Genomic DNA, 24,741 nt, shown 5'->3' on the forward strand with positions numbered 1-24,741 from the left:
TTTGGGTTAGCCGGGGCACCAGGAGTCTTCATGCAATTGATTAATGAAGTGTTACATGATCATTTGTTTAAAGGGGTCCTGGTTTACTTAGGCGATGTTCTCATTTACACTGAAACCGAGGAGGAGCACAAATGCCTCCTCAAACAGGTGTTAAGAAAGCTTAGAGATGCTAAACTCTATGCAAAGCTTTCTAAATGTGAATTTCACAAAGCACGTCTTGACTATCTTGGCTATAGAGTATCTAACAAGGGCATTGAGATGGACCCTGAAAAAATTCAGGCGATTTTAAATTGGGAACGCCCCTGCACCAGGCGGTAACTACAAAGCTTTTTGGGGTTCAGTAACTATTATCGCCACTTTATCCAGGGGTTTGCTGAGATTGCTCTACCACTCACTGACTTGCTTCACACCAAGGGTTTGGGGGCGACACACAAAGTGAAGAATCCTGGGGCAGTGCTGAATTGGACACCGGAATGCCAGAGAGCATTTGAGAGGTTAAAAACCCTCTTCACTGCTGAGTCTATTTTACAGCACCCTGATCCTGAACGCCCCTTTGTAGTCCAAGTTGATGCTTCTGACTTTTCAATTGGAGCTATATTATTACAAAGAGATTCCGACAATCACCTAAAACCCTGCACGTATCTGTCCAGAAAATTTTCTGAAACTGAACGCCGGTGGCATGTTTGGGAGAAGGAGGCTTTTGCTGTAAAAGCCACTTTAGAAGCCTGGCATCACCTCCTAGAAGGCACTAAATGCCCTTTCAAGGTGTGGACTGATCACAGGAATTTGGAAGCCCTCCGCACCCCCTGGCGTCTCAGTCCTAAACAAATTCGCTGGGCTCAATTTTTCAGTCGCTTTAACTTCCAATTAAAGTTTATTCCAGGGAAGAAAAACTTTCTGGCCGATGCTTCGTCATGTCTGCCTCAGGATTCTGAACACGTGTCAGATATAGTTGGGACTGTTCTCACTGAACCACAACTGGGCTTGGTTGCCGTCACCCAGAGCCAGACCCGTGCACAGGCAACCCCATCCCCAGCCCCATCTGGGAAGCGGAAAATGCAAGTTCCTTGTCAGTTACAAAAGGACTTTCTCCAGGCACTGAAATCTGACACTTGGTTGCTAGCTAATAGAGACAATGTTTCTCTTGAAAATGGTCTGGCGTGGGTGGAACACTGCCTTTATGTGCCTGAGGCTTTGAGGGCTGACGTTTTGCAGTGTTCCCATGATGACAAACTTGCTGGACACTTTGGTTTCGTCAAGACCTTGCATTTGGTTAGGCGTCAATTTTGGTGGCCGACCTTAAGGCATGACGTGAAAGACTATGTAGCTTCCTGTCCTGTTTGTGCCATGTCAAAACAGAAAGGGGGTAAACCACAGGGGCTTCTGCAGCCAGTGGCCAGCCCATCCCGTCCCTGGGAGGAGATTTCTATGGATTTTATTGTGGACCTACCACCTAGTCAGAAAAAAACTGTCATCTGGGTTGTAAAGGATTTTTTCTCCATTCCGTGTGCTTCCATCCCATCAGCCCCACAATTGGCCCGCCTGTTTCTCGTCCACATCTACTGTCTCCACAGTTGCCCCTCCCATTTGATGACCAACCGCGGAACACAGTTCACTTCCTAGTTCTGGAAGTCGTTTTTAAAATTGATTGGCACCCAACAGGCGTTGTCCACATCGTCGCATCCCCAGACTGACGGATCTACAGAGGTTTTGAACTCTACACTTGAACAATTCCTTAGAGCATACATAAATTACCATCAGGACAATTGGGTTGATTTATTGCCCTTCGCTGAGGTGGCTTACAACAATGCTGTCCATCAGAGCACTGGACAGACCCCTTTCCGTATAGTTTCTGGGCACGACTTTGTTCCCATCCCTGAACTACCACAAGCCCCTCCCCAATCTTGTTCTGCCTCTGACTGGGCTGTTCAGCTTCCTGATTCCTGGCCGGTGATTAAACAGGCTTTGGCTGATGCCCAGGCTGCTTACAAGTTCCAAGCTGATAAACACCAGTCTGTGCAACATGATTTCAAAATTGGGGATCAGGTTTACCTTTCTACCAAATTCATAAAGTCCCCACAACCCTCGAAAAAGCTTGCTTCCAAATTCATTGGTCCTTTCCCCATTGTTGGTCTTGTTAACCCAGTTACTGTTAAGTTGGATTTGCCTCACAATTTGAAACGCTTGCACCCTGTTTTTCATTGCAGCTTGCTCAAGCCTGTCCATCAGTCTTCGCACTGGCATCCCCAACCTCCTCCTCCTGCTCCGATCATGATTGATGGGCAACAACACTTTGAAGTGAAGGAGGTTGTTGATTCCCGCAAGCTTCGAGGCACTCTCCACTATCTCATCCGCTGGAAACACTTTCCCCACCCTGAGTGGGTGCCTGCTCGCCACATTAATGCTCCTGATTTAGTAAACCGTTTCCACTTAGCTTACCCTTTCAAGCCTTCTGCTTAGATTTTGGGGGGGCAGTATGTCATGTTCACTGTTCCAATGTGCACTGTACATCATAACGTTTCACATGCCATGTTGCTGACCTTGTGCCAAGCTCTGTATCTATGTTCATTTTAATGGAATGTGTTTGGGTTATGTGCTCGGCTCAAGGACCTTTCCACCGCACCATCAAGAGCCATTAGGAGCACCTGGGATGGTGAGCCTGGGAAGATTCTATGGGGGGAGGGATCTCGTTTGTACCGAGGGGTTTTTAGTTTGCATTTGGCGTGCTTTTCTCATTCTCAGCTTTCTTTGTACTTGCATACTATTCTTAAATAAACCAGATTTTATTTAGCTTTTGCTTGTGAGTCTGAGAGTATTTTAGGATAGGCAACCTTTACAGCCATTTAGTCCGTGCACTCTCCTATACATGCAGTTAGGTTGTGAGTGAGATTCTTCTATCTTCCTTAGTGTAGGGATTCTTCTACCTTCTACCTTGAAAGCAGAATGGGAGCTGCTGCTGATTCTAGGTACTGCATGTCTCCTCCTACATCCCTGTTTGCAGTGTAGATTGGAATCTGGAAAGCTCTCCTTTTTTTGAGGCATTTTCCCCCCGTTTTTCTCTTGTTATCCCAAACTTTCCTCACCTGCATCTTTTAGTGAATAACTGGATGTTGCTGGGATCTGTGACTGAATGCATGTGTCATATCAATGATTCATAAAATTTATTCAGCTATGTTTACTGAATAATCTCCAATTAGATTCACATGGTACTATGCCATAGTGTACCCTACATTGTAGTTTGCTTAACCATAGTCTATTGAATCAGCCATGCTGGAGAGGTTTGCATAAACTAAGCCAAAGTTTACCACCCACACAAGGTAACTTCATACATGCTAAGCCATAAAAAGGCCAATTGCATTTTGGTTTAATGAACTGTATTAACCAGCCTAATGTTATTTGCTGTCAGCCTTAGTAGGTAGACCAGGCAGGAAATGACTAGATAAGCTAATTCTACTTTATTATAAAGCTACATTAACAGAATGTAGCTTTATAAAGTCTTGCAAGTCTGAAAGTACAGTTCTCCCACCATCTCCTTTACAGCCTGAGAAACTAGGGAGGGTCCCTTCTGAGCCCCTTGCCCCACCCACTATCCAGCTGCAGGCTATGCTGTCTTTTATCTGACCATTCCCCAGGCAGCATCTCTTCACCCTGTCTCCCAGGGTCTTTCCCACATAGCATTACATTTGCTTTGGTTTTGTGTAATGTGTGAACTGAGTCCATAAACTATGGTTAGAAGAAAACATTGGCTTAGTATAATGTACAAACTAGGCCACTATGTATCTTCGCCTCCATGTGTTGACCCTTGGCAGAAAAGCTTTTTTTCACTGAATGGATCTGGCATCTCTAGCCTAGGAGGGCTACTCTACGCAGTCTTCAATCTTCTCCCCAAGGTCTGTGGGTGCTGCGGGGAACGACTTTTGTAGAAAACACAAACGGGGTCCTGTGACATCTGAGTTCCCCATAAAATCCTGCAGAATAGACAGGGCGCTCCAACCCTCAGTCCAACGAGGTCAGTTGCGGAAGAAATGTCGAGCCTCGTTGGGCAAATAAGTGCGCGCGGCACGGGAAGACTGCTTACTGGAGGATCATGAGGGAAGCTGGCCTTCTGCCCAACAGACCCTTGCAGATCTGATTCTCTACTTTATATTTTTTTCATATTTTGAATTGGTTGCACGGTCCGTAAAATATTTGCTTTCCAGCCTATTTATCTATCGTCACATGAAAAACATCTGATTCATCTTGATCTTTGTTTTATAGCGGCTGCACAAAACAAAATAACACGTGGCAAACTACTTTTTGTAACCCCTGAACGCTGCCAAGAAAAAAAACCTTTTCAAACCACGCTGGCGGCCAGAACCCCCCCTGGACTTCGTAATTACAAATTTCAGTGACGCGCACCGAAACATTAACTCAAGAGAACCTTTCCTGTTCACAAAGGATTTTGGGACTTGTAGTCCTAGAGAAAAGTATATTGGGAGGATAGAGATTAAGAAACTTTAGTGCGCTTGCGCAGGCGTACCTCCTTGGTAGCGGTTACCAGTGCGTGGCAGGAACCGGAAGGAGGTAGAGAGGGTGGGGTTTAGATCAATTGACGTGTCTTTTTGAGGGAAGAGTTGGAGTTTGTGCTGCTGCTCGGCTCTTCCTTTTCCGTGTTGAGGGCGGCCGAGATGGGGAGTGAGTATCGCTGGCCGGCGATGTTGGCGCTTGGGAAGGCCGCTTGTGGAGCGAAGTGGCGGGCGAGGGAGGGAGCTGGTCGTTCGTCGGGATAGCCTCGAGGGGAACGGAGAAGCTGCTTCAAGGGGGCGGGAGGGACGACCAGTTATGGGGTGGGGGAGTTGAGAGTGAAAGACGCGAAATGGCGGCTTGGCAGATAGCGGGTGTCCCGCCTGGAGATGCGGGAAGACGGTGGTCTGGGGGCAGTCTGTGGAGCTGCAGGATCACCACCATGAATGGTGGTCGCCGTGTGAGTCCGGTAGGCTGTCAGGCCCTCGGCTTTGGGATCAGCAGGTCTTGGGAAGGCTTTATGGCAAGACAAATGCTGCTGGGGGGATTTCCTCGGGTTTGAACGGTGAGTACCCCTGAGGCAGTGCTAATGGCCAGTGTTCAGAATAGTTCAGGTTGGCTGTTGGTGGTCCGTCCATCAATACGGTCGAACAGTTGAGCCTAGTTTTCTTAACTTGCAAAAGTGGGGCGTATTTGTTGAGGAAATGAACTGAGTTCAGATTTTAATGAGAGCCTGTGCATGAGATTCCTGTAGGTCAAATCTGAATTTTGAAGTATTTTGTGATGTTGCAAATAAAATATGCTGCTTTGTCAGGGGATGCTTTTATTTGTTTATAGTTTGCAATATTTAGAGATAGGATTACTCTTGTGTCTGGGCATGGTTGCAATAGCAAACAGAACGACTTTCTTCTGCATCTCTGAGTATAACTTTTTGCATATATTGAAACTTAAGTAGCAATTACCCACAGAAAATGACACAATGATCATCCTGCTTGACCATCTACTATGTAGTGATGTCAGTCTTGTGCTTCTTCCAGAAGACATGAATCCCACACAAAATGTGCTTCTTTGGTTCCCTTTGACAATGTCTTGAGACAAGCTAGTAGATTTTTTTTCCAGTGGGTTGTATTTGAGCAGGTTTTATGTTGGTGTGAAATGTTATCATCCTCTTGGCCCAGCCTCCTCTTAACGGACATCCAAATGTTTTAGACCACAACTATTATGAAATGCATGATCACTCTATACTGGTACACTAAATACTACCCATGTGTTCTCTCTTACAATTTAAATTTCTTAGGATTTTAATTTGCATTTGTTACTGAGTTTTTTTCCTTACCGACTACCTGCTTCCTTTATGACATTTAGAAGCAGACCAAAGTAAGCTTAGTAACATGCTTTATGTTATTTAGATTCATATTACCAGCAATGCATCTGTAATTGCTTGTATGATAAGCACAAGGTGACCTAAAGGAAGTCCTGTATTTTTAATGTTTGGAACATTCGCAGTAATGCCAAAATCAACAGCAATCATTACAGTGCTCTTATAAATGGTGCTTGTTGGGAAATTAAAGAGAATGTAAATTAGGTATGCCATTGTTATTACAGACTCCTTGCTTAGGCAGTTTTCATTGTCTTTGACTTCAGAACACAGTTCTATAGATGTTTGTTTTAGTAGAGGTAGCTACTTAATTCGTATGTGATGTGATGACCTTCCAGTGATTTCTGTTCAAATACAAAATCAGACTAATACTTTCTGACTCTTGAATATTCATGGGACTAGGCATTATGTATTTATCTGCCCAGATCATTGTCAGTATTTGATTTATTCAAGATAACTGTATAGTAGTGATCAGTAAATTTTGAACAAGCTAAGATTTTTCTTTTTGATGAATCTTCTTCTTTGTCAATTAATAAATGTCTAATTTCTCAAAACTTCCTTTGCAGTTAAATTTCTTGAAGTAATCAAACCTTTCTGTGTTATCTTGCCGGAAATTCAAAAACCGGAAAGGAAGGTAATGTATGCATTACAGAATTTTGGTTTTGCCACAATATTCATAACAGACTAATAACAAAAGAAACATGTATTTTGTTCTTTATCCTGTTTTTTCAAACAAATGTTGTCTTCCAAAGTTATTCATATCAACTAAACCTCCAGGCCCTTTTAACAACTTTTTTTTTTTTAGACAAAGAGACAGGAACACAATAGTAGAAAGGAAAGGTGGAAAGGAATATCTGCCTGGCAAATGATAGTAGTTTGATTAACTGGAAAATGACACATTTATTCTCTAGCTTGGGTAAAGTTGCTTCAACTGACTGCATCATTTGCTTGAGGGCAGAGCCCAAGGTACACTTTTCTCATTTTTACAGTCCAAGGATAACTGGCAGAATTAAATGTTGCTTCTGGAAGAGGGGAGGGGAAGCTGTCTGTAACTGCTGCTTTTTTGCCAGTGAATAGAGTCATTTGGTTTTCATTTTGCCATAATATCCTGCCTGAAAGGCACCAGGGAACTGCTCTTCCAGTGGCCCCTGCCCAGCAGCATAAGAGGAAAATATGCTGGATATGACTTTTGACAGCATTTGCTGCATAGCGTTTTACTCATAGATATTCACATCACTGTGCCTCTACTTGTGATTTCTGGGCGAATGTATGAATTCATTCTATGATTGTTACCAGTATTTTCTCTGTGCTCAACTAAAGGGTAATTTTAATTGGAAAATCCATTTTTACCAAAGTCCTGCTCATGTTCTGTTAACTTTTTTTTTTTTGTAAAACCAGCATGAAAGTGCTGGAAATTTAAATACATTAAGAATGTTCGATTTCTGGACTCCAAATTATAGGCTGACATCCAATGTCATATCACAGCAATTTTTATCCAGGAGGATCCCTCAGCCTTCTATTTAGCTTTTTTGGAAAGCTGCCAAGGAAAAGAGGGAATGGGGAATATAGCTTCTTGAAACTTGTGTACAGTGTTAACTGTGTTTCCCATGGTAATTTCATGCTTTATTCTAGCCAAATGTTGGCAATGACAAATTTTCACAATTTCACCCCTTATTTTAGATCCAGTTTAAAGAAAAGGTGCTATGGACAGCTATCACTCTCTTCATCTTTTTGGTTTGCTGCCAGGTATTTTCATTTTATGACTTTAAACCTTTCTTTAAAACCAAAGTTGGAGAGCCAAGCCTATGATAATTTTACTTTCTTTTTTCAAAAACTCAGATTCCCCTGTTTGGTATTATGTCATCGGACTCCGCTGACCCCTTTTATTGGATAAGAGTAATTCTGGCTTCCAACAGAGGTATGGAAGTCCTCTTTAACAATTAATTTGTTGCTAAATTTCATCTTTGTCTATTATATAGCAAATTGGGTGTCTCCTTTACTTAAATTAAGCACTTTGAGGTCCCACTGATTTCAGTAGTAACCAGTGGGACTTAAGTATGCATTATTTTGGTTTGGTTATTGTAATTGTGAAATGGATTTTGGACGTTGGCCATAATGATGCTATAATACAAATATAGAAGATAGTAGCATATTTTGCATCATTTTAAAGCAGTTCACGTGTATTATTTCACTAAAGGTTGGAAAAGTTCTATAACATAGGCTAATTTTGTCACTGCTGCCATTGGGAATGGGGCTAAGATATTGATAGATTTAAGAGTAAAAAAGGATTGGGGATTTCCATTACTTTGTGTCAGCTCAGTGTTATATGAGAGCCAGTCTGGTGTAATGGTTAAGGCACCAGGCTAGAAACTGGGAGAGTGAGTTCTAGTCCCACCTTAGGCATGAAATCAGCTCTGTGATCTGGGCCAGTCACTCCCTCTCAGCCCTAAGAAGGAGGCAATGGCAAACCACTTCTGAAATCTTGCCAAAAAAACTGCAGGGACTTGTCCAGGCAGTCACCATGAATCAACACTGACTTGAAGATGCGCGTGCACACACAGTATTATATGTTTAAAGCATTTCAGACAAAGGATCTACCAAAGAGGTATATAAACTCCTTAATAAAAGAAAGCCTTTGCCATTGGTCTTATAATCTGAAAGACTATAAGAGGGATTGAAAACAGTTCTTAGCTTTAAAAGTTCATATTAGTAGCCAAGTAGACTGCATGAATTTGAAGGAGAGGATGACTCAGAAGTTACTGGTGTCTCAGCAGAGCTAGTAGAGGCCATGCTTTCCTTTTCTCCCTGCCCTGAACTTGATGAACTGCTGAAAAACAGCAGCTTGTAGAGGGCATAAATCTGGCAAAGCTCTCTCCTCTGCAGGGCAATATGCCTGAAGCATACATAAAAGGAAAGTTGGTAAGGATAATATAATACTAGCTCATCATATATTTTAACTGTCTTCTGCAGGTCACTTAAAGCAAATTTCTCTTTGTGTTATACATAATCTTAAACATTTTATTTACTTTTTAAATTTGCATTCCCACTTCTCCTTTTTTCTGTTATTACCTGAAATGCAAATTTCTAGACAGTGACACAGCTGAAAAGTGCATTTGAAGTGTTCAGAGTACTTTGTGGTCATTCCTATTAATTTTGATTTGCCTAGAAATAGTATTAGCATGCAGAATCTTTACAATCAGCATTTTCCTTAAGTTTAAAAAGCTGTGTCAATTTATTATGGGCCAATAGATTGTTCCTAAAAAATTAGGCTTACTCATTCTTCAAAATGAGCTGTACCTTCAGCTTGCCTTTTCAAAGCAGCTTCTCATAATTTGACAATATAACAGAATGATGTTTTGTTAGAAAATGGCAAAGAATGAAGTTCAGTTGAAAATCTGAATGCTTTCCTCGTCTTTGTAACAACTTGAGATGACCAGTTATCTGTGTACTGCAGTTCTGAGCAGGAAAGGATTGGCAGATCCTATCTTTCATTCTGTTTTTGGTTTCCCACAGGCACACTGATGGAGCTTGGCATTTCTCCCATTGTCACATCTGGTCTCATCATGCAGTTACTGGCTGGTGCCAAAATAATTGAAGTTGGGGATACACCAAAAGACAGAGCTCTTTTCAATGGAGCACAGAAATGTAAGGAACAAGAAACTTTAGAATAATTTGCATTCTAGTTTATGCAGTTACAGACAGTGGACAACATGAATTGATCTCTCAAGAAATTTGGAATGTTAAATTACATTCAATATTTTTTTTTGTCTTGTAATTCTATTCCAGTGTTCGGCATGATTATTACTATTGGCCAGTCTATTGTTTATGTAATGACTGGGATGTATGGAGACCCATCAGAGATGGGAGCAGGAATCTGTCTCCTTATCACCATTCAGGTAACTTTTAAAATGTTAAACAACTTCTGAATGTAGACATAGGATCTGTAGACATTCAAAGTGTAAAAGATTGAAACCAGATCCTCTTGCAAACTTGCTTGTCCCAGCCCTTTCTCTGCAAGAATGTTAAATGTTCTTGACAGTCATCCGGAGGTTTCCTTCTTAGATAGGAAATTTCCTATGGAAGTTTCACAACCAAAGAGCTGAGATTTATAGATTTCACAAGTGTATATTTACCCTTTCAGTAATGTTATGTTAAAATTTAAGAGATCTAATCAACTTGGTTAAGGAACATCTTTGAAATGTAAACATAGTACCCAAAACGGCTTCTCTCATAAGAATTACTAAGTGATCTCCACAGGCAAGTATTTACAGAAATTGCTGCCCCTATTGAACTGTTTCTGTATTTTCATTTAATTATTTTTAATTTAAGTGATTGGTCTATTCATTCCTCGTAGCTTTTTGTTGCTGGTTTGATAGTCCTTCTCTTGGATGAGCTTCTGCAAAAAGGCTATGGTCTTGGCTCTGGCATTTCTCTCTTCATCGCTACTAACATCTGTGAGACTATTGTATGGAAGGCATTCAGCCCAACTACAGTGAACACTGGCCGAGGTAATCATGTCTCTGAAGAGAGATGTATCAATTCCTCTGTTGATGAACTGATTGCCCCTGTGTGGATAGGATTATAAGTGAATCAGGGCCACTGAGAAGCAAGAGGGAGTTACGGGTATGCTTGGGAGGAAACAGAAAAAAACTAAGCTCTTCCTACTGTTCAGTATCCAGTGGCACGGTATGTTGAGTATCAGCTGAAAAAGAAAAATGCAAGTTAGTAAGGATGAGGAGCACCAGGTACTGGTTTGCTTGAGTTCTTATGTGTTACAGTAACTTTGGGGAAGCCATGGCTGCCTGAAACCCTGAACATTTCTGTGAAAATATGTGTTTTGTAGTAGATTCCATTTGTTTTGCAGTTCATGCAAGAATTGGCTGTCTGGGAAAGCTTGTATCTCTCATCTTGAAGGTTTATTGGCAGTGCTGTAGTCATGGGAAACCCAGGGGGTTTTAAGTGAGTGCTTGCCTTCTGTATGCAAAACCAAATAGCAAAGTATTTTTTACTCTAGTTTAAATCCAAGTTTTAGAATGGCTGCTTCTATGAAAGTCCTGAACAATTTCATGTCATGATTTGCACTGATGGTGTTCAAAGTTGCTTGCGGAAAGATGAGAAAATATAGCCCAGAAACAGGAAATATATTACAATGCAGGCTTAGGTGTTATATTTATATTTGTGTGTAAGGAAACTCCATTCTGTAGAGTGAATATAGCATAGTGCTAATCATGTTCACTCCTTACTGACTACTCTGTGTGTTACACTTCAGCATGAGTGTTCTTTTCCCAAAGGTATTTTCCCCAATACTTGTGCAGATGGGATTCTTTGATGATGCATGTATTGCTGACTTAATATATCAGATTAAATTATAGTTTGTTTTAATCATGGTTTATTGAACAAGAAATTGTGACTTAGTTCACATAGAAGCCCCAAACCACGCAAGCCCCAGTGGCTGGTTTCATACATGGTAGTGAACCAAAATATGTACACTATATTATTGCATAGTGTTTTAAGTAAAACAGCCATTTTTTACAGGAAATAGTTAGCAATATGCAGCAGACCAATTTTGTGTGGATCAGGAATGCTGGAAACACAACTTCAATAACCACTGAATGTATTTATTCCCCAAAATCTGTTTAGTTCTTTTTCAGTCCCTCAGAGGGGCACTTATTTCTGTATGATTTGACACTACTTTTGAAGATGATGGAGGGGAGATTTTACAGCGTCCTTTATCAAGAACACTTTTGTGTGTGCCCAAACATAGAGGATGAAAAAAATCAGACTTGTTCTGAGATGCCCCTTGTACCATACCTAGCAGCTAGTGTTGATTTCCTTAATTACTAGTAGATGTTCAGATTGGCCCCAATAAGAAAACTGCTTTTCCTAGTTTAGAGAAGTCTCTACAAATGTCGCAAAATTCTGCACCATAGCAGTCACAATCAGAAGATGATGACTCGTGTAGCTTTGTAGCCCATTTGTTGCTTGTTAGTTGCTGACATTACTGTTGCCATTTTATTTTCTCTCTCCTTGCTTTTTATATTAATTTCTTAAACTATTTCTATTTGTTTTATCGGTTTTAGCTAATTTCTTACTGTCCTTTTAATCTGATATTGTAAATTTAATAAATAAATAAATGGATGTGGCTGTTGGCTTTACAGTGTGATTTACGCTAACATTAGTATTCACGTGACAGAATAAAACTGTTGGGTTTTAATCTCATTTTTACAGTAGGAGTCCATAATCTTGTTAGGAGTAATTGAAGTATGTGAGATATTCAAAACTAGTATTTTACCAGCTTTCAAAGGCAAACAAAGATTGTGAAGCATCAAAAGCTATTCATAGTTAACATTTTTTTCTTCACCTGTTCGTTAAAGGCATGGAGTTTGAAGGGGCCATCATCGCCCTGTTCCATCTGCTGGCTACTCGCACCGATAAAGTTAGAGCTCTCAGGGAAGCCTTCTACCGGCAGAATCTCCCCAATCTTATGAACTTGATTTCCACCATATTTGTCTTTGCTGTAGTCATTTATTTCCAGGTATGTAGGAGTTTGGAACGGTGATTTACAATCTGACGTATTTTTATATTCTGTTTATGCATGGAGAGGTGTTTGTCTATTAAAGTCATATATATTCTGATGAAATGCTTATTAATACATCACCAGAATGTGTAGTATGAGTATTTCCACAAGGTCTTTTAGAAAAACATAAGATGTAGATTAGAAGGGATATTCTGTTATCTGAGTTTACACTGATGATTCAAAATCTTATGCATTACCCAAAGTTTATCAATACTGTTAAACTTTGTTGATGTAAAGATAATTTGACTTTTAAAAAATGATGCAAAATTTGTCCTTTTAATCTGGGCTAATTCAAGCTAATTGAAACTGGATATTTCCTGCCTTGACTACTGTAATTCTCTTCTGATTGATCTCGCTCTTTAATACCCCAGTTTTCATTTCTGTCAAAATGTCTGTCTACCAGTTTTACACTTCTATCCATCTGAATCTGTTTCTCTCTTCTTAGAGCATCTCACAATCTTTCCAGTGCCCCTTGGTTGTATTATTTATGCCCAGATGCTAAGAATAAGGGTACCAATTGCAGAACAGCTTTTCTGCCCTCTGTGATCTTTGCATCCCTCCCAAACGAATACTAAATTATTGGATTCTTCCTGCAGTATATTGTGAGAAAACAGAAATGGAAACTGTAGAGAAAATTAAAGTGGAAGTGGAAATTTGCTTCCCATCCTTAGTCCCTACTTTTCAAGTTCGCTTAGGCCATGCTTTGTCTTATCTCTGAGCCTTTCTTTCTCTTAGCCTTGTCATTGTTTTTCACCTTTACCACCTGTGGTTTATTGCAACTCTTCAGCTTTCTTAATAGTTCTGCCCACTACCTTGCTGCCTTTCTTCTGAAATGCACAATGTACCTAGCTACTGCGGGATTCTAAGCTTCCTTTCTACCAACATAGCTTCCTGAATGTGGAGTGAAATTGCCTGTATCGTTCCTTCAGATTTTCTATCCAAAACCAACTTTTCTGTGTAGCTTTTGATTTATCATTGTAATCATTCCAGTCTCCATTTTATTTATTTATTTATATATATATATATATATATATATATTATTCTATTTTCTATCCCACCTTTATTATTATTTTTATAAATAACTCAAGGCGGCGAAGATCCCTAATACTCCTTCCTCCTCCTATTTTCCCCACAACAACCTCCCTTGTGAGGTGAGTTGGGCTGAGAGAGAGTGACTGGCCTAAGGTCACCCAGCCGGCTTTCATGCCTAAGGTGGGACTAGAACTCTCAGTCTCCTGGTTTCTAGCCCATTGCCTTGACCACTAGACCAAACTGGCTCCTGTATATGTCTTCTACATACAGGTAGTCCTTTTTTTTTTTTTTTGTAAACTGCCCAGAGTCCCTCCTTGGGAGGGAGATGGATGGTGATAAAGTTTGATAAATAATAATAAATAATGATTTAGCAACTGCCTTGTTTAATGACCATTCACAGTTAGCACAGTGATGAAGAAGTAACTTTACAACCCATCCTTGCATTTACAGATAGTCCTCAGTTAACAACAGCAATTGGGACTGGAAAATCCATCGCTAAGCAACACAGTAGTTAAGCATGACATCAGTTGGTTGCTGTTTGCTACCTCCTGCTGGCTTCCTAAATGACTTTGCTTGTGGGAAGCTGGCAGTGAAGGTCGCAAATGGCGATCAAGTGACCGCAGGGCTGCTGTCACAGCTGGAACTTTGAGAACCAGTCATAAGTTTTGTTCAGCGTTGTCGTAAGGTTGAACAGTTGCTGAATGAGTGGTCAGGACCATCTGTAGAAGCTTTGCAGGTCTATGAAGCAAAGGAAAGCTGAAGTAAGATCATAAGCACAGTCTCGGTTTCACTTAGTGACTGCTTCACTTAACCAAATTGCCAGTCCCAGTTGTGATCACTAAACGAGGACTACCTGTATAGGCTATTAAAGAGTAAAATTACATTTTGTTGTTTGTGATTGCTTATTAGAAGTCATTTTGATTTGATTGACTCTTGGGGCAAGTTCTGTGAATTATATTTCTTTGTATTTACATTTTCATTTTTTTCCTTTTGTGATCTACAGGGGTTTAGAGTGGACCTCCCTATAAAATCTGCCCGCTACCGTGGACAATACAATACCTATCCAATCAAGTTATTCTATACCTCCAATATTCCCATTATCCTTCAGTCTGCATTGGTTTCCAACTTGTATGTAATTTCTCAGATGCTCTCTGCTCGTTTTAGTGGCAACTTATTGGTTAGCCTTCTGGGTACTTGGTCTGTAAGTATCTTCTAAGTACTTCTTCCTAACTCTGAACTTAAAGGTGCTTCTAGTAAAGATACACCAGAGAAGACAGACTTGCTAACCCTAGTCCTTTCTTCCAAGTGGACAGATATAGAATTGCACTGTATCTGATTTTTATGTACCATTTGTCTTACAAGTGAGATGTCCTTTCATACTGAGCCTTATTTTTTGTCTCATTACCAGCTCCTGTGTATTGTCTTAGCTATAATATATTTTATCATAGTAACAATGCATTCATATATCTTTGCAAAGACTCATGACTGTCACACATAAATATTTATTTATTTATTAAATTCTGCCGCTGCCCATCTCCTCCCAAAAGGGGGGACTCTGGGCGGTTTACAACAAGGATAAAAACATTAAAATACCATAAATAAATATAAATACAAATATAATATTGAAGATAAATACAGTATAAAATCCAGATGACGATGCTAGTATAATATGGGAATCTAAGAGGCAATTTTAGGGCGCTAACCATCTCCAGGGGTGATTACTTCCCCTCCTGCCCCAAGCGAGGTGGCAGAACCAGCTTCTTAGTTGTTTTCAGAAGTCCTCAAGAGATGGAATCTGTCTTATCTCTGGGGGAAGGATGTTCCAGAGGGTGGGAGCCACTGCAGAGAAGGCGCGCTTCCTCAACCCCGCCAGATGGAATTCTCTTAAAGACGGGGTCCGTAACATGCCCTCTCTGAATGATCGGGTGGGACGGGTAGATGTAATGGTGATGAGATGGTCCCTCAGGTACCCTGGCCCCATGCCATGAAGGGGTTTAAAGGTAATAACCAACACCTTGAATTGCACCCAGAAGCAGACTGGCACCCAATGCAGCTTGCAAAGCAATGGTGTAATATGTGCCGATCTAGGGCACCAAAAATTGCTTGCACAGCTGCATTTTGGACCAGCTGTAGTTTCCAGATACTCTTCAAGGTAGCCCCACGTAGAGCGCATTGCAGTAGTCTATATGGGAGATGACCAGGGAATGAGTGACTGTTCAAAGGGCCTCCCAGTCAAGGAAAGGGTGTAACTGGTACACAACATAAAGTGCAAAGACATGCGAAGTGCATGTCTTCGAGCAGGAGTCATGAGTCCAGTAGGAGTCATGAGTCCCAAGTTCTGCACCAGGTCTGTCTGCGGCAGTGCAACTCCATCCAGAACCAAAGATGTTAAATTCCCAGATACCAAGGAGCCCCTCACCTACAGCCACTCCGTCTTACCAGGGTTCAGTTGAAGCCTGTTGTTCCCCATCCAGACCCGCACAGCCTCCAGGAGAGGACAGTCACAGCATCACTTACTTCATCCAGGATAGCAATGTATAATTGGGTATCATCAGTATATTGATGATACCTTGTCCCGTGATGATGAATGATCTCGCTCAGCGGTCTCATGTAGATGTTAAAAAGGAGCGGAGAGAGTACCGAGCCCTGCAGCACCCCACAAAGGAGGGGCCGTGGGCCAGATCTCTCGCTCCCTATCAACACCAACTGGGACTGGCCTTGGAGGAAGGAGGTGAACCAGTGCGGAACTATGCCACCCACCTCCAACTCCCTGAGCTGACCCAAAAGCATACCATGTTTGATGGTATTGAAAGCCGCTGAGAGGTCAAGAAGAGCAAGGATAGATGCACTGCCTCCATCCCGCTCCTGTCAGAGATCATCCATAGCAAAAATATTGCTAACATGACTGGATTGGTTGCTATCAATTGTGTGATAGTTATTTTTTATTTATTTATCAAATGTTTATGGCCGCCCATCTTATGGAAGGTGTCTCTGGGCGGGGCACAATAAAGTTATAAAACAGTAAACACATAAAAATCATTAATAAAAGATTTAAAATACTCGCTTAAGAAGGTTTAATCCAGTTTTTCTGAAAGCAATCTATTTTCCCTGCAGGATACATCATCTGGAGGTCCTGCTCGTTCATATCCTGTTGGTGGGCTTTGTTATTACCTGTCACCACCTGAATCTTTTTCGTCAGTGTTGGAAGACCCTGTTCATGCAGTTGTTTATATTGTGTTTATGTTGGGTTCCTGTGCTTTCTTCTCCAAAACCTGGATTGAAGTCTCTGGCTCATCTGCAAAAGATGTAAGTAAATAGCAAAAACCGCACATCTCTAGATGCATAATTCCTCTCTCTGACAACCATGCTGTTTCCCCAGCTGTGTTACTTGGCAGAAAATATGCTGCTGTAAGTACTTAAAGAAAGAATGGAAGGATCAAATTCAACCAGAACCATAAGATACTGCCTCATAGCAAGTCACACTTTTGCTCTTTTAAATTTGGTATTGTTTAGTGACCGACAGTGGCACTCCAGGCACTTTCCCCTGTGCATCTGGAGATGGATTTAATCTGGGGGCTTTTGCCTGTGCTCTGATTCAAGCAAACTTTGACTAATTTAAACTTTTACTTTATGATAGTTCCCTTCTTTAATCCTGTGGTTAAAAAACTATGGTTATCAGGCTTAACTTAGAGGTAAAAGTCATGAAGTAGCATAGGCAAAAGGAATTATAACTGGGATGAGCAACCTGAAGTCCCAGATCCCCTGGAGCTCCAGCGGCCTCCAGTTATAGTTGCTGAAGATTTTGTATGGAGGGAAGCATGTAAAAACTGAGCATATGCCAGAAAACAGGCTTAACCCAGGTTACTTAATATCAAGACCTAACCCTCCCACGCCCCCCAAAAAGAAATCTTGGATGAAATAAATAAATGCTCATTCCACAGCCATCCTTTGTCTACAGGACACCAGAGGCCTCTTTCGTGTATGAGTTTGTAAATGTTTATAGCTCATTTCTTTCTAGAAATTATTCTCTGGGGTTACTTGAGAAGATGGCACCATGCCTTACATGAGTTAAATCTTTTTTCTATTTAGTTGCCATATCCTTGAGGTATTCCTGATTTTAAGAAGAATTAAGATTCTTGCACTTTTTTTTAGCAATTGAACTTACTGGTTCTCTTCAGGAAATGTTAAAAACCTACTTATTTTGGAATACAGGTTGCTAAACAACTGAAAGAGCAACAGATGGTTATGAGGGGTCATAGAGAAACCTCCATGGTTCATGAACTCAACAGGTGAGTTATAAATGTGCAGGGTTGTTATAATCTGTATTGCTATTTGAGATTTTATTTACTTCAGAGGTGCAGAAGTGCTGTGCTCTAGCCTTGTTACTGAAATTCTAGGCTTAGAAAATTTTGTCCATAACATTCCTGGGAATGCTTACTTTATATTCGGGGAGGTAAAGGCAATAACCCTCATGGTTTGCTTATTTTAAAAAGGCAAATGTTTTCACTACTGATTCTGGGTTAAAAGAAGCAAAGAATTGCTGTCATAGTTTTCTAATTGTTTTAAATAACGTATGTGACAAGCAAATAAAAAATACAGTCAGCCTGGTTTGTATTTTAATTGAATATGGGAATGCTTATTCTCTGTGTCAATAAGATGATGTAGTGTAGCTATAAAGTTTGTGGATTCTTTAGATAAGGGTGTCTCTGTGCACTATAATACATGCATGCAATCTTAAAAATTACATTAAGTGGGACTTAGTAGGTGGCTTTCTTTGAGTTGCAGCTGTGAAATATGTAGAAAAGGGAGAAGCTGGGAAGGTCTGGCCTTGTAGAAACTGGCTGGGCTATAGTTTCCCTAAGTATTTTCTGCAGTAGTTATGCCAGTAGACAATTTCCCTTCAATCTTTTGGCCTTTCTTGTATTTCTTTACTCTTCCCTTTTCAGATACATCCCAACAGCTGCTGCCTTCGGTGGCCTCTGCATCGGTGCCCTCTCTGTGCTGGCAGACTTCCTTGGGGCGATTGGATCGGGCACGGGAATCTTGTTGGCTGTCACCATCATTTACCAATACTTCGAAATCTTTATAAAAGAGCAGAGTGAAGTTGGCAGCGTGGGAGCACTTCTCTTCTAAATGCAATATTGTCTCATGGACCTAGGGGCCATTGAAGAGTGTTTTTAAGTTTTTAAAAATCAGGTGAAAAAGATTAACACAATAACACATGGGCATACTGCATTAATAGAAACTCTTATTTTAAAGTGTGTGTGTTTTTCTGAAGCACATTCCTTTGGTTCAGACTTTATTGGTATTCAGTTGTTGTTTTATAAATAGCTGGAAAATGTGTAAAAAAAAACATTTTTAGAAAAATAAGTCTTTTGTTCTTTGTTATTGTTTGAAGCAATTCCCTCAGTCTGATTTAATCTGATAGTTTTTTCTCCCTACTTTGAGCAGCACACTCCTGTCCCTAAGTTGCTTGAAGGTTTTCTTGGTTCATTGTTTAAATAACCTTGTTGCAGTGTGGTATTTGTTTCTTTACCTAGAGTGGGTGGGGAAATTGAAAGATTCCCCCCTCAAAATCACCACTCAAATTATCTGTCCATTATTTAGGGGGGGGGGTTGTTGTATTTTTTTTTTTTGATAAGCACATATATTTCCTCTCCCCCCAGGATACCACAGTTTGAACAGCCAGATGTCCAGTCAAGCACACACTGTGTTTTAAGTGCTGACTACTGCCTTTTGACTGTTCCCTATCATCCAAGGGATGATAATAGGCTCCATCTGTTTGTTGAAATCTCAGGTCATGTTGCTTTACAAGAAAAATTAGAACCATGTCTTGGAATGCTGTGCTGAACAGAGGTGGCAAACGGTGCCATAGAGGAAGCCTGAAATTTCTTAGATGGATGCTTATAGTTGTCTGTATTATTTTTTTATCTTGACAAGTGTTGAATGCAGTATTTCTCTTGGAAGTTGATGTACTCCTAACAAGTTTTTATTTGCCACAAGATCAAAATAAATTCTAAGCTAGGAAGTATGACCTTAACTATTAACCTGCTGGTTGATGAGTATATGGAAGCCAGTTCCAGTAGAACCTGCATATTGCTCCAAATGCTTATTGTCTCCCCACCTATTGTTCTGGAATAGTAACTACAAGCCATGCAAATTCTTGTCCACCTAAGGAACCCCCTTCATCTCCAAAGACAGTTTCATATGCTCTTCTACATGCAGTGATGGTACTTCTCTAGAGACCGAAGAGCTATTGCTTTCAGAATAACTCCTACCAAATAGGACAAGTAGCCATAAAGTTTTTAAGGATTATCAACACCTTATAAAATTCCTTGAAGGCTTGACATCTGTTGGGATATATCAGTGGTTCTAAGGTGTTTTGTATATTGTATAGACCAAATAAAAATACATGGTATAATGAGAAGCATGCAGTTAGAATTCCTGGTGGTGTTGGCCCTTGAAAAGGTAGCAGTGAAGCACTGGGACCATATTTCTGGCCACTTTTCTTTCTAGCTTTCAAAATGTAGTTTATGCCTTGACGAAAACACCACAGATACTGAAATCAGGTCAGAAACTAGTATTGAAAAGAAAGTGCCAAACCTCTGGCAGTTCTGCCATCTTACCCATGCAATGCATGTGACACAGAAACCCGGCACCAAGAAAATGCAAACAATGGCATTCAAGAAACTAATGCAGTAAGTGTAAAAAACATAGGACCTCATCAAGAGCAGATACAGATGGGAATTTGTAGATACTGAAGAAATCTGACAAAGTCACCCAAGCCAGCTTTGCTGGAGTAGGTTCTTCAGTTAATAAGCTGCTATTATATATTTGGGGCTTTTTCCCCCTCCAAAACAAGTGAAATACATAACTTATGGTGCTGTAGTGTGATTCATTAATATGGTCTAGCAGGCAGAGCTCAAGGAAGAATTTGTGTTATGGATCAATTGCAAAGCTGAGTTTGCAAGGACTTATTTGTAGTCCTTTTCAAAATACTTACAAATCAGTCTTTGGCTTCATGAAATATAGAACTTTTTAAAATGTAACTCCAAGGCAAATACTAAATAGTATATTGCATTTTTATCCATCCCCTCATACCATTTTAGGATGCACTAAAAGGGTTAAATTCAAATAAGCTTCCATTAAATTTCAGAACTGGAGCAGCAAAGCACCAAATTGGAGTTATCAAAGTAATTTGAAAGGTCAGATTAGATGCTTTGGATAGATTTTGTGCATCATTGAAACACCCCCCACCTGCCCACCCAGCCCCAGTTGAAATGTTCAAATTGAAATGGACCAGTTTTTCAAATCTGATTGCTTTGTTCTGAGTCAATGACTTAGCCTTGATCTGTATATCCGTATTACAGAGGTTGAACTGGGTTTTGTCCTTGAAACAAAATTATCTCAACTGTCCTGTCAAGCATTCTTCAAGCGTTGCATCAAATATTGTAGTTTTTGTCTCACTTTTGAAAGATGAATGCCAAACCAGTGTTTGAATTGATGGCATTAATATACCATTAACTTTCTATATTACAGACAAGTCCCAATATTTTTATTTGCATGGGCAGTATAAAAATAGATATGTTCACCATTGGCCCTTTTCTACTTCAGTTGAAATAACATTTTAACTTCAGAATAGAATTATTTCCTTTTGCTACTTCTCAATTCCAGTGTTCTTAACAGAGATAAGCTAAGATTATCTGAGATAAATACTGTTGTCATTCAACTTGACCTTTTTTTGAAAGGCAGGGCACTGATGTAAGGGCCTAAGCAAGGGTTTCCTTCCTTTGATACACCCCAAATCACTGCTGTATTTCAAGTATTTGCTGGCACACTTGTCCTGGTCACCTGAGATGGATATACATATATACATACATACATGCACCCACACTCTTCACCACTTCTCAGTTGGAAGTAACTCCAGCTAAGGCCTTGGACTTGAGCAGTCATCTTAAATGCTGCATCAGAGGCTAATTATCTAAGCCTTGGTGGACTGAAAAGTGTGCTATGAAATGGCTTTAGCTACAAATTCATTTCCAGGATTGGTTGCCATGATAAGTAAAATGCTTATCCAGAACAAAAATAAGAGTGATCACTTCTGGGATTAGGGTAGCATTCTGAATTAATACCTGATAGCTGACAAGTGGCTTCCCTGCTGAGCTGTTGATTGGCTCACAAAGTGGTCATGCCTACTTAGGAAAACTTGATAGGGTGTTTTAAAAAAACTAAATGTTTTAATTTATACTAGGACAGAAGATACTCTGGAATGTTCTTAATATTTTTTATGGCACATTCTGATTGAAATGTCTACCTTCGTGTTTTATCTCCAGATAAAATCCCTAGTTGATACGTTTCTTGCCCAAAGAGTTTAAAGGGTCATGCTACCATTCATCTCGTAAAGGCACAAAGAGGAAGAGCACCAGCAAGTCTTCAAATCAGCAGCACTTTTAGTGGTCTCCCTTTTTCTCCACCCCATACCTCAAAAAGGGAAATATAATATGCATCTGGTTTAGGACGGTATTCATGAAAGAAACTTTCAAATTGCAACACTTAAGTATCCACTAGAGGATGCTGTTTATTGCAGATCTAAGTTCTTTGATACTAAAGTAACCTGTAAACCATATACAGTATATTTTTGTATAGAAGTTATCATGGAAAGATATTAGAGATCTTATTTTATCTATTTGAACCTTTATCCTGTTGTTTTAAAAATACATTTGGAATAGTTGCCACAAAAGTACTTTTTAGTCTTCTACAGGACTCTCTAGGACCTTTCAAGCAAGCAAAAACATTATTGCATGGCCCTTGGGAATAAAAGTCTATTTCGTAAGATGTACAGAGTACTTCCTGAGTGAGTGAGAGGCACACAAAAAGTGTAAGCAGCCACCTACTGCTACTGGGGAGAGATTGGGAAAGAGTAAAAAGATTGGGCAGAAATAGAATGACCATTGACAGTATTTGTTGGATATAATGCAAATGTGCATGCATTTATAAGTTTAATGATTTACCATTGAGTAATATAATCAGAAATCTTGGTCTCTGTTTAATCACTCAGATATAGTGTTAAATCTGTGGATGATTTCTAGCTCAGTTGTTTTACAGTTCCTTTGTAGAAGGGTGATTTTGCACTTTACAACCGCATCGCTTAGCGACAGAGTTGCCAGTCCCAATTGCAGTCGGTAAGTGAGGACTACCTGTATGCAAACTCGGTTGAAAGCTACCTTGCCCACCACAGCCAAACCTTCACTGGGCTCACAATTACAGAGAAATGTCTTCTGTGTTCTAAGAAGAGCTAAGTGTGTTCAAGTGACATTAAGCACATATATCTTGTTCCACGATCTTCTGTGCTGTGGATGGATCTACTGACATGGATTTCTTAGCAGATCATCTTGCAGAAAGGAACTGTTGAAAATAGAAGCTACAGCAAAAGGTAGTGCTGATCTGAAGACAAGCTAGACCTAAAGCATTCATGCTTTGCTTCTGATAGTTCATAACGGAACTGAGTCCTGATACTGCACTTTTGTTTATATGTAAAATGTATTTCTATAAGAGTTCAAGAAGTGCTTCTTTTTATAGAAATCTTGATCTGAATTTATTCTGAATTACGTTTTGATCAAGAGTGATAGTATCATGAAAGGATTTTATTAATCTTTGCTGAAATAGTGTGTTTTGTACTGTTTCAGCACATGAGAAATTCTAAAAGAACTTATAAAAGTTTATCCCAAATCAGTTGTATTAAATATTGCTACTTAGCTGAAATCAACTCTTTTCACTGCTTGTTTATAAATAACTTAATAGTCATTTTCTATCCCTCTCACATTTTTAAATAAATCATGAGTAAGAAAAAAAAGTTGCATGTATGTATTAAGGAAATTGAAACAGTTATCAGTACCTCTTACTCTTTTTGCTTTGGGTTTTGAGATATTTTCTGAAACTAAAATACCTTTCAGAAATATTGTGCTACTTATAAAAAGGTAAACATGTAGATAACCTTGAGCTCATTACATGGATACAATTGTCAATTTGTCTGGCTTCAGAATGAAAGTGGTTTGCCTCTCTTCTGGATTGTTTTTCAATTTCCCAATCTAATCTACAGCCTTGGATCACTTGGTGATCGTCATCGAAGTCCTAACCAGGCCTAACTTCTGAGCCTGAAGATCAATCAAATGCTGCTAGCAGCTATGACACTGCTTATAAAGACAGAAATAATTTGGCATTTAGTGGACAAAACATTTTCTAGGGCTGAGAATTCTTGATCAGATTCACCATTTCATTGTATGCATGAATTAACCAATGACTTAGCCATTAATAAGTGCAAAGAAGCCACCTTAGCCACTTTTTTTAGTGACCTGAAAAGGCATGAAATAGATGGAAGGTGGAGAACATAAGGGAATTTTGTTTCTCTACTGATTGATTCTAATATAAGCTGTAGATTTAAAACTTTCTAATAAAATCAATGACAAATCCTAACCCACAACTTTTGCTGTGCTATAATAATTCACTTATGAAAACTTGCTATGAGTACTTCTGATTCCAGTAAAACCAACTTGGTCCATTATGCTTCCAAGGTAAGTGAAATACCTCTGCCCTACCTCCTGACGTTACAAACTGGCCGGCAAGAGCGAAGGATTGCCTGTTAAAAAGGATAGTTCAGTAGTTGAGGGAGAGGGTGAGCATTGACATAATGCCCATCTAGATCTCTCCCACCTACATAATAAGTGGCAGGCATGTTTGGAAAAAGCAGGTTTGCTGGTAGAATGTGTTGTTCTGCAAATAATTCATATCCTCTCTTAGAACAGATACGGTAGTTTTTAAACTTAAGATTGATATTATTTCAATATTTTTGTTACGAATCTGATGTGTTATAATTATGCCTCAACAACTTTAGTTACTGAAAGTAAACCCAAAGCTACAGAATAGCTAAGTAGGGACCACAGAGTTGCACAAAAGAAGGCATTTTTAATATCCCAGGAACAATGACTAGGTTTGCCAATTGCACTAAGTCATAACCTGCTTAAACATGACTTGCTGAAAAGTCCAAACTTGGTAGAGATACAGTGCATGTTAAGTCAACATGAAAGAAATCATGTTATGGCTTAGCATAATATATGAACCTGCCAATATCACTGTGAATTTTAATTATTTCTTCCATCTTCTACTCTTGTCTGCATTGATTCATGATATTTCTCATGAATTATAATTCATGAGATATCATGAAATATCTCATGATAATTCATGAGAGCCAGTT

At 39.8% G+C, this 24,741-nt stretch overlaps 1 protein-coding gene across 1 annotated transcript; it reads left to right on the forward strand.

Moving 5' to 3' along the window:
* The first annotated feature begins 4,560 nt into the window (after positions 1 to 4,560).
* Positions 4,561 to 18,860, forward strand: SEC61A1 (SEC61 translocon subunit alpha 1). The gene is made up of 12 exons (XM_063291707.1): positions 4,561 to 4,674; positions 6,448 to 6,515; positions 7,562 to 7,627; positions 7,721 to 7,799; positions 9,395 to 9,526; positions 9,668 to 9,777; positions 10,236 to 10,389; positions 12,256 to 12,416; positions 14,494 to 14,691; positions 16,605 to 16,796; positions 17,703 to 17,779; positions 18,437 to 18,860. Exons 1-12 carry the CDS (start codon positions 4,668 to 4,670, stop codon positions 18,621 to 18,623), a joined length of 1,431 nt encoding a protein of 476 aa, XP_063147777.1. The 5' UTR covers positions 4,561 to 4,667; the 3' UTR covers positions 18,624 to 18,860.
* The last annotated feature ends 5,881 nt before the right edge of the window (positions 18,861 to 24,741 follow it).

Source organism: Candoia aspera, chromosome 2 (genome assembly GCF_035149785.1).
Source record: "Candoia aspera isolate rCanAsp1 chromosome 2, rCanAsp1.hap2, whole genome shotgun sequence".
NCBI lineage: Eukaryota > Metazoa > Chordata > Lepidosauria > Squamata > Boidae > Candoia > Candoia aspera.